The sequence below is a fragment of the Poecilia latipinna genome, unplaced genomic scaffold (genome assembly GCF_001443285.1).
Source record: "Poecilia latipinna isolate Pla-1442-1.1 unplaced genomic scaffold, P_latipinna-1.0 Scaffold2851, whole genome shotgun sequence".
Lineage (NCBI taxonomy): Eukaryota > Metazoa > Chordata > Actinopteri > Cyprinodontiformes > Poeciliidae > Poecilia > Poecilia latipinna.
In genome coordinates, this window is record NW_015115467.1 from 58,424 (window position 1) to 69,432 (window position 11,009).

The window sequence follows — 11,009 nt, forward strand, 5'->3', positions numbered from 1 at the left end:
CAGGTGTTATGCCATGTTTATGACAGTGTCATGACAGTCTTATTCACCCTCCCTTCAAATAAAGTGTTACCAAAACTGTGAGTTGACACTTGTGTGGTTTGTTAAAGGTCAGGTTGACTCAACAAATTCCAGATGACTTGCCTTTGGTCCTACTAGACCATCACCAGGGAAACCACGAGACCCTTGTATTCCTGTAGGCCCCATCGGACCCTAAACATTAGAACCAGTACAAAACAAACCCAGACATTATTCTCCTGTGGAAGTTTACTGTTGCACATAGTTTGTAACAGTGACCAAGCCTCGTTAACATGAATGTTTCATCAGAGTAGTAAAACTACAAGAAATAGCAACCTCAGCAGAAAAAACTGAAGAGTGTATAGCGACGTGTTCAGTTAATTAAGATGCCAAAAATTTGAATAATAATAATAGGTTTTATTAATAATGTCCTTTGTATCTTTAGTTCTCCTAAGTCTGCAAAAGCAAGTAGCTACAATGGATAAAAACATTTAAATGAATGAATAAATAAAAGAGATTAAAACGAATATCTCAGAAAGTGAACCAAGCATTTTGTTAAAACAAATGTCTGAAGATCTTTTTTAAAACAGTAGATTGTGGTCAGTGATGGAGTCACATAGAAGTGGAACGGCTCTCAGTTTTTGTTTTGGGTGAGTGGAGAAGGTTTGGCTGAGTATAGTTTTGTGGGTTAATCAAATCCACATTGTGTAGAAATTTAACTTAAAGGGACAATGTGATTTTCAATCATTTACATTGCCTATTAGGATTTTCAATCAAGTCAAATCATGTCTTATTTACAGCACCTTCCAGCAAAAAGGCAGTGCAGAGGGCTTCACATGATATAAATATAATAAAGTAACCAGTTATGAAACAATAAAAAAAAACTTACAATTTTCCAAATGTCATTATCAACATCATCAAGAATAATCATCATCAAATACACATCAAATACCTTGATCAATGATCCAGTTATTATTGATAACATCTCCAAACAGGTGAGTTTGACTTAAAGGGGCTTTCAGCTGTTTTACACTTTTCTGGACATTTATTCCTGATCGGTGCTTCATAAAAACTGAATGATCTGTCACTTGTTCAAATAAAAAGAAAGAACTAAGAACAGCTGACTCAGTGAATGGTTTCATCAGCTGCAGTCTGATCTGTGTAAACAGTTCAGAAAGTACAGAACAAAGAAGACTCGGCACAGCAGTGACCCTTCAGCTTAACAACATCACTTCATCAGAAGAACCCTGATCTAAAATCTAAATCTCTGCAGCAAGAACAATGATCCAATATATCCATAAAATCTCAAAAATACAACAAAGACCTTATCAACATCCACATCGAAGGCCAAGAAACCCTCAGACATGTCTGAATTAAAGCAGTTCTGCAAAGAATAATGGAGCAGATCTCTTTCACATGGTGCAGAACTGTCATGTGTTAACAGCATAACAGTATAACGCTGAGAACAAATAGAAACATTGGAGAGAAGTAATATTCTCTTCAGCTGTTGTCAGAGTGTGGTTTATTTTTCTCAACTGACCTGACTTCCCGGCTCACCAGAACCCGTCGGACCAAGTGGACCTGGTCTTCCTTGGCTTCCCTTGTCACCCTGAAAGAGTCATTAATTATAAGTGAGATATTTCAATGCTCCAGGTACTCCGGCTTCCTCTCACAGTCCAAAAACATGACTGTCAGGTTAATTGGTTTCTCTAAATTCTCCCTAGGTGTGAGTGTGTGTATGGTTGTTTGTCCTGCCTGTCTCTCTGTTGCCCTGCAACAGACTGCTGGCCTGTCCAGGGTGACCCTGCCTCTCGCCCGGAACATTAGCTGGAGACAGGCACCAGCAGCCCTCCCGACCTCACTAAGGGATGGATGGATGGATGGATGGATGGATGGATGGATGGATGGATGGATGGATGGATGGATGGATGGATGGATGGATGGATATTTTAATGCATGCCTCATGTTCCCAGCCCTCATAACTAAGTGCTTTCTGATTCAAATATTGAAAGAATCCATAAAACACCTTGGGACCCGGGAAGCCAACACCATTTTCTCCTGGAGGTCCAGGTGTCCCCCTTGTTCCTGCATTGCCCTTTTCAAACACCAAACAGGAAGATTTGAATCTTACCTTAGCTTGGGAGCAAAATAAACTCAGAGTATCCAAGACTTTTTGAATAATTTTCCTACTTTAGGCCCTGATGGTCCCTCTGGCCCCGGGTCTCCCGGTGGCCCTCTGTCTCCCTGGAAAACAGAACAAAGCAAAAATTTAAAAACAAGAAGCATTGCATACTGACATGCTTTCTTTGCCAGCTGTAGCAAATGAAGTCACCTTTATTCCCTAATGTAATTCATTTATTCATGTAATATTTCAATCGCAAACACAAATAACACCATAATTACACATAACAAACAATCGATAAATGTGACCATAAAGTACAGAAGCGTACTCTGACTGTCTTTTTCCTTCTTGTGCATTTGATCAGGTTCAGTCAGGTTTGGGTGTTTTTGTCTAGTATTTGTTTTCACATCTTTAAAATTGTGTCCATCCATTTCCTGAAACTCATTCAGTAGCTTCTCATAGTCCACCTGCAACACCCTCACACTGCAACATGAGTCAGCTTTATTTCTATAGCACCATGAGACATTCTACACTGTATTATTATTTAATTTCCCTTTGGGATTAATAAAATATTTTGGAATTTGAATTTGAGGAATGCTTTCATTAGAAAAATAAAATGACCTACCACGTTCCTGATTTTATTGGCCTTGGCTGCTTTCCTGTGTAAGAAATGAAGCTATAAAGTGAGCCATTACTGCCACCTGGAGGACTTGGAAGGGTATAACCTCCACACGAGAGATCTACGATTTCTGTCCACCAGGACCAGACAGCCACAAAAACATTAGGTCATAAATTATTTATTTTGTGTGTTATATTATACTTAAACTAATTTTATGAATGGTGGTGTTTTTATTTCACTGTATGTAAACATTTGTTGGAGTCAGTGACAAAATTGTCAGAGTCAAACCCAGACAAACCCATGTTTTGCAGACATGGGTTTGTCCGTGTTTCATTCACTTTTAAATTAGGGCCGTTTGGAATCTCTAGTCAAGCAGCAGACGGATCAGACATACAATATGAAAAGTTCACAGAAAGACCAAAGCCAGGATTTCTTTTTTTTTAATCACAAGTTCCATTAATAAGTGGAATAACATTTCCTTCACTATTAACAATGATCACCAATATCTAGCTTTAAAAGTCCATTAGCAGAAACAAAGTTTGTGATAGCTGTTCATCACTGACTGTATTAAGTAAAGTCATACGACTGGGAAGGTTTTATTTGAACAATTGGTGATTTTTATATTATTTAATTTCTTATTTAATGTATTTTTTTTAAAAATAATTTCAATCCTTGAAAGCATTAATGCACTTAGGAGGGGATGTTTGGATCCAAACTTTTTCACATCTTTTTGTGAAAACAGTGGTCTGGTGTTTATTGGTCGTCTGCTCTGCTCTCCCTCCTTCCCTCTGTTAGAGCAGACCAGCAGAAACAAAGTTTCTGTCTGGTTTTCACTGAGACAAATCAAACTCTCATAACTCTGCCATAGATGTCTATTAGACTTGATACTTGATGAACATCAAACCAAAAAACCTAAATAAAGCTTTGGCGGCAGATGTAAGTGACTGTCCTGGGAACTAGAAGCAGACTATATTAACACTGAACATTGTGGAACTGTGATGATGAATCCTGTTGTTTCAGTGACCTTGAAAGGGGCAACAACCATTTAAAAAGACAGGGGATGGATAATATGCCCAAATCCTCATCCTCTGGAACAAAGTCTGCTCAAAGACCCCCAACTAAACATTGGAAGCTTGGATTCCCTGCTTTAGAAAGGCTACATTGGGAACAGGATAAGACCTAATCCACATCTCACATTCCACAAGTGCAGAGCAGGAGATGAACCAAGAGTCTGCAGCGCACATGGCAGACAGGAATCTTTAAATTCCTGTCTGCCAGGACAGGAATTGTCCTGGCAGACAGGAAACAAATGAGTCTGTTTCCTGCTGGCAGAGAAAGCTCAGTTGCTGCTCACTGTGGGACAAACATGCTTTATGGAGAAAGCCTTCACTTTCCTTCACTTTCCTTCACTTTCCTTGTCTGCATGAAGACAAGGAAAGACACACAACACACAAGAGGGGAAAAAGGAACATACAAGCATTACAAAATCCAAATCCCCCAGACTGGATGTGGTGGGTGGAGGGTGGGGGACACCAGACTCATGGGGACATTAAGACTCCACACAAAGCAGGTATCGGCACTTAAGCCAATAAACAAGTTGGTCTTTAGTTTTACAAAGAACACACAAGATAAAAAGATCAAATGATGAAATGTATTGTTCTTAATACAGCTGACAAAGGTGAATAATGTATGCTTTATTCTGATCCCAGTGCTGCTGTCTTCATCTTAATCATTTATATATGAATCATAATGATTTAAATTGGACATAAATACATTTTGGTTGTATTGTCCAGTCATGATGAAGAGCTGATGGATGTGCTTCCTCTCAGTGTGGAAGGCCCTGCACAGGATGGTGAGGGGATTTAAGAGGGTCTATTTCAGAACTGCTACAAGAACAAAGACTCTAACTGTATGTACATGTCATTATTGCTCTAGATGTCGTATTTTTTTCTCTCTCTTTCTGACTGACTTATCCTTCAGCCTGTTCTTTTAACTGATCTGTAGATCCACACAAATGCCAATTTGGGTAATAACATAGTTAGATTACCTGTTTTATGATCATAAGTATGTTTTTTTTTTTTTTTTTTACTGTGCTCAGCTGAAACTTGCGTGCTGACAAAAGATTATGCAAAACATCTGAGCAAATCACAGAACAGTGATCTAGGGCTTTGTTTAGATAATGATACAACTCAATTCTAAAGAAAGTATTACTTTTATTTTTATTATTTTTTAATCCATTTAAATCCAAAGGTTGTTCATTATTAAGTATATCAACAAACCCTGCTTAAATTTAACATCCAAGAGTCACAACTCTGGAATGTACTGGATTGTTTATTAATAATTTTCAACTATGTGTGAAGATTGTTAATCAAAGTAATAATATTATTTAGACATCACCTCCTCTCCTTTACGGCCTGCTAATCCAGCAGGTCCAGCCAGACCCTGTGGAGAAACAAAACGATATCTTAATTTTTCCTTGCACTTCAGCGAGCTTTTATCACAACAGTTTATTGATGTAATGCAGTAATGCCTACTTTTCCTCCTTTTGCACCAAAAGCTCCAAATTCACCTTGTTCCCCCTGAAAGATGAACACAGACAGCAGAGGAGAGAAAACATCTGTTGAACCCAGACACTGACTCAAGTCAAACCAACTGAAACCAAAGCTGTGCTGACTGATTTTTGGTTACGACTGTCTACATGTGGAACTTATTTGTTTATGATGGGAAGCCATTGATTAAAACATGACATAGCTGCAAACAAATGAATCCAAAATGTGCTCTTTGTGTTTGTAATAAAGAAATATGCATCACATAGTTCCAGTCAAAGTTTTCCATAAATATGTTATTTAGAAATGCATACCTTTTCACCTTTCCTGCCAGGTCTCCCCTGTCAAAAGAACCACCTTACATTATGTGTTTTCCATCATGTTGTACAAGCCACATTATCATTAAACATTGCAGTAGTTCAGATTTCCTGAAGTAATGTCCTTTAATGTTATTACCAGTTCCTTGAACTGTAGTGGACACATATATCACTGAGTTTGCAGCAAAGTAAGTGAATTGTCAGACTTGTGGAAGGCTAACAGAGGCTCAGAACATTTTAACAAGTTTTACACATTCTAAATTCAACCTGAAAATGACTAAATGTTTATATTGGTGGAATATTTGTGTTCATTATAATCTAATCTTTCAAAAGAAACCATGTAACTACTGAGTTACGTATCCAGCCAGCACACACCCCACCAAAACCATGAAAAACTTCCTTCATGAGCGGAGAATCGACCAAATCATGATTCCTGCAGGGATGACGGCTTATCTTCAGACTCTCGATATCGCCATTAACAAGCCATTCAAGGACTATCTGCGTATGGAAATCAATGACTACATTGAAAACCGAATGGAGAGAAATGTACGTGGGAACTTTGTGAAGCCCAGACTGCCAGAGATTGTTAACTGGGTTGGGTTCAGGTTGTTAATAAATGTTCATTTTATGGTTAAAACAAAAAATTCGACAAATTTTTTCCAATATAACACATACCCCAAAAGTAAGACATAGTGGGTCTTTTGGGGATAAAAAGAAAGTAAGACACTGTCTTACTTTCGGGGAAACACGGTAGTAACTTTTTGAACAGTCCAGGAACTAGATGAGCATCATGTAACAAGGCAAAAGAAATATCATGAGTCAACTGTGGTTTAGTTGGAAGAGCGGTAGTCTTGCAGTCTGTAGTTGATTTTGCTTTAAGCTACAGTCAGTGTGCTCCTGGTCAAGACACTTAACATCAGGTTACCTACTGATCTGTGGATTGGTGTGTGAGTGTGTGTTTTGTTAGTGTGATTGGTTAAAAACACTGGGAAGTCAGCAGGAAAAGAACACCATTACATAAATTCAATTAATTTACCATGTGTCATTCAAGAACATCAACATTGACGTTCTGACCAGTGAACATTATATCTCCTAGTTAGTAATGCCATCATAGGAAAGTAGCAGGAGAGGATTGAAATATTTTGAAATACCTCAAGGCCCGAGATTCCTGGGCGCCCATTAGTACCAGGTTCACCCTGAATTCAACAAATTCAAACAAAACAACCCGTCAAACAACTCTTCATCACTTAATCCAGCTAATAAACAACAGAAAATGATGACAGATAAAACTTTACCTGAGACCCCTTTGGACCTGGAGCACCATCCAAACCTGTCTTACCTGGCTTCCCCTGAATCAAAGAAAAGAATCACTTATGCAGCCAGGAACTCCAGACTGCAAAACATACTGATCATTTGTCCTGGTATTATTGCAACATAGGAGCATTGAAAATGGAAGCATGGTAGAGATTTCTACCAATGATGAACAGGCAAAGGAAAAAACCACACTGGGATCACTGGATCCCAGTCTGTAATATTAGAACCATCCAACAGGGACTGTCTTTGGAATGAAGAAGGTTTCTCATGGTTGTTGGAAATTTGATGAGATCCCTAATGTAGAATGGTGTCTTGCCATATAGGCACTGATATGTGAGGAGACAGTTTGTGTTGAGCCTCATGTGTAACAGGAGCCAGTGGACAGAGTGGAGGACGGCGGTGGTTTGGTCATCTATGTTCCCTGGTCAGCATCCTGCTAGAACTGCTTTTTAGAAGTAATCTCAACTTTTGTTCAGCTTCAGTTCACACTCTAAAACATGTGGGCTGGTCAAACGTGGACTGAATTGTTCTACATTTATATATTTGGTTCCACACACTACAAAGTACAGTAAATGGTGTACAGGGTTTAGTTGTAGCAAACGCATGTACCAGTACTGAGAACAGAAACTAGCAAAGCAGGGTGAATTAAAATAATAACAGCATGAACTGTGACCAATTTGTCAACAACGGAAACATTCAATACTTGCAGGTCTAATGTACACATGGCAAAAAGTACATTTAAATCAGTGACCTGACTGTGGCTTGTCTCCAACACAAGCTGGAGCTTTGCTCACGGTTGATCCCCCATCACTGAACTTTCTTTCCAAACATTTCTCTTCAGTACTGCCTCTGATAAATTCAACCCACTGACCAGTGGTGGGAAGTAACGAAGTACAAGTACTTCGTTACTGTACTTAAGTACATATTTTGAGTACTTTCTCCACCACTGCCACTGACAACCTGCTACATTTGCGGTCTAGACATAATGTCCCATTATTTAACATCATTCACTTGACGTATATTAGAATCAAACAACTGCACCTACAATCAGGCCACCAGAATTGCTATTGAGGATGAGAGAATATCTGACTAAACCCTTTTCTAAAGAACATGAAGGACACCTGCAGACTGGGCCGTAAAGCTGCTACAGAACTAGTTGCATTTAAAAGCATCAGCCAGGCTAACAGATTCACTCTCTGGCTACACATTAGGTAAACCTAACAGGATTTTGGAGCTCATGGCACATTGATCATCATTCATTCATGTTGCAGTTCAATTTGAGGCTCAATCAACCAAATAACGTTTTTCAATCTGCTATTGTCCAGTTTTGGTGAGCTTGTAGGAATTGTAGGAGTGCTCAGCTGATAGGAGTGGTACCCAGTGTATGCTGCTGTAATTCATCTGCTTCATGACTTAACAGGTTGGATGGTATTTGCCATATATTGGAAGTAGTGGGCAGTTTTTGAGCTACCTTTGCCTATCCATTGTCCTGCACCAATGTCTTCATTCTCAGCTGACACCAACAAGGCACACATGTTCCAGACTTTCTTTGTGAACATTTTCTCTGTGAACTGATACAACTGCGCGTGAAAATCCCACCAGCTCACCAGTTTCTGAAACCCTCAGACCAGCTGGTCTGGCGCCAACAGCCACAGGTGATTTCCTTTAAGAAGTAACTGAATAAGTGATCAGTAAGTCTTAAATATATCAGTATCTTTTTCATTATTTTAAATAGAAGGTAGTTGGTATCATAGATATAAATACAATATTTAACAGTTAGATTTGGATTTAAGATTTAGATTTGCTAAACATACATGCCCATGGTGTCTATGACAGCTTAGACACCATGGAACATATCTGAATCAACAAACAGCTGGGCTAGACTGAGAATCATCTTTACCTGCTCAACCACAACCTTCAGATAAAAAGAAAATGCTAACTCTCATGGGTGCTGTTAGATCAATCAATCAATCAATCAATCAATGTGTACGATGTTATTTAAAGACCATCTTACACATCTAGTGACCAAAGTGCTGAACAGAAAACATTAATCTGATTAATCAATCAGACTAAAGACAGAAAAAATAAATATAGCATTAATGAAAAGCACAGCCCGACAATATTTGCTCAACTGGAATAAAAAGCTACCTTGAAAAGATGAGGATTTAAAAAATCCTTAAAAACATTCAAAGTGTCTTGACTTGTAGTGTTGTAGAAGAGCAGCAGCACTCAGATCAAGCGTGAGGTAGAAAAACTTCCTTCTTTAATATCAAACTATCAGCAGGATCTGACACAATTTGTTGAGAACAGGTAGCACAGAAAACTGAATGTCCAAGACTCAGATAAACTCACACAACTGTTAAGGTCCCAACAAAGACAGAGCACAACACTAGAGGTTAAAAACATGCAGGAACAATGAAGGAACATGACAGAGCGGGTACAATCAAAGGTACAACATGATAACACTGGGACTAATTAACCAATAAAGGGAAAAACATGACACCAGATGACTGAATTAATTGATCAACCTGTGCTAGAAAACCATAATCCTCACACAAAATATTAGACATTCTCACAAAAAAGAGAGATAGTTCCAGAGTTCTGGAGCAACAACACAACAACACACTCTGGTCACAAGATGAATCCTGTCCAGAAGCCACTGGTGTGTCTTCTTCTGGAAACATGCTTGTTTATAAGTTCTATTAAATAAAAAAAAATGCCTGATCATTTATAAGTTTAAATATCAAATGAAAAATCTTAAAATAAAACATACAGGCAGCCAGTGCAGAGCAGACAATCTCAGGGTAATGTGAAATACTAAACCATAACTAGGTGGTGTTTCTCTATATATGAATTTACGAAGGCCTTAAGATCATGCAGCATGCAGAAATGCCCTTAACCTACTTAGTGTGATACATGCCAATCACAGCATACTTACCAGACTGCCAGGGCGACCCCTCTCCCCCTTCTCACACCTACAGTTCTTTGGCTGTGGGCACTGAAATAAAGATACAGAGAACACATCTTAACTGACACACTGTAAATATATAGTAATCAAAGATGCAAATAGTCTCTGACTGAAAAATATGTATAATCTGAGAGCTAATGTTACTTACCCCTGTTGTAACAACTGTGTTCTGCAAGAAGGAAAAAATCAGTCTCTAAATATCTGTCCTTTAAAAATGGAAATATGAATAAAATCATAGTACTCGTGATGGAACAAGAGCAGAGCTGGACCTCTCCACCACAGCAACTTTACTCACTATTTCACTGAAGAGTTTTTCATCAAGCTGGCTGTCAGAGAGACTGAGCACATGCTGCTGTGGGGGGGCACTGGCAATGGATCGTAGCTGTGTTCCCATGGTATCTGGGTTGGGCTGTGCAGACAGCCTGATGGTGAACACCCTGATGTTGTGCTGTTTGGCCTCTGCAGCTGCTGTGATGGCACTGGGGCTGCGAGGGTGGTCTCTTCCGTCCGTCATGAGCAGCGCCACCTTGAGACCACTGGGGGATGTCTCCTGCCTGAATACCTTGGTGGCATTGGTGATGGCATAGGCAGAGTATGACCCATGGCCAATGAAAGTCATTGAGGCCACCCGACTCTGGAAGACGTCCATGTCCTGCCAGTCTCTGAAGTTATGCTCTACTGATACTTTGCTGCTGTACTGCAGGGCAGCGAGGCGCAGGCGCAGACGCCAGCCTGCAGGCTGAAGCTGCATGAGCTTGGTGCTGAAGCGCAGGATGAACGTCTTCTGCTGCTCAAACAGCACAGGTTGGGCATTCTCTGTACTGTCCACTATGAACATGATTTCCACTGGGCAGACCAAGGCTAGCCAGAGAGAAAACAGTCTTATTACATTTGAATAGTACTGAAACAATCACCTTCGGCAGATGAAACCAGGATTTGGAAAAGATCCAAAAATCTTACACGAAATAATGTGGTAGCATGTGAAGCACATAACCACAGAAGATAAACAGAATTACATATCTCTGGAAATGTCTCCAAAATCCAATTTTTTTTTTTTTTTTTTTTTGCTTTTCGTTTAAAACACTGCTTGAGACTGTGTGAAACATAG

General features: G+C 39.3%; 1 protein-coding gene across 1 annotated transcript in view; it reads right to left on the reverse strand.

Annotated features, from left to right (window-relative positions):
* Window positions 1–10,762, reverse strand: part of col28a1a (collagen, type XXVIII, alpha 1a) — a gene marked incomplete at its 5' end in the record, with an annotated part of 37,909 nt that extends 27,147 nt beyond the window's left edge. Inside the window, 12 exons of the mRNA XM_015021762.1 lie at window positions 142–210; window positions 1,556–1,624; window positions 2,042–2,110; window positions 2,206–2,259; window positions 5,154–5,198; window positions 5,291–5,335; window positions 5,617–5,643; window positions 6,771–6,815; window positions 6,915–6,968; window positions 9,872–9,931; window positions 10,050–10,070; window positions 10,197–10,762. Of these exons, the coding sequence (XP_014877248.1) occupies window positions 142–210; window positions 1,556–1,624; window positions 2,042–2,110; window positions 2,206–2,259; window positions 5,154–5,198; window positions 5,291–5,335; window positions 5,617–5,643; window positions 6,771–6,815; window positions 6,915–6,968; window positions 9,872–9,931; window positions 10,050–10,070; window positions 10,197–10,762 (1,124 nt within the window). The remainder of the gene's footprint in view (window positions 1–141; window positions 211–1,555; window positions 1,625–2,041; window positions 2,111–2,205; window positions 2,260–5,153; window positions 5,199–5,290; window positions 5,336–5,616; window positions 5,644–6,770; window positions 6,816–6,914; window positions 6,969–9,871; window positions 9,932–10,049; window positions 10,071–10,196) is intronic.
* Window positions 10,763–11,009: the final 247 nt, after the last annotated feature.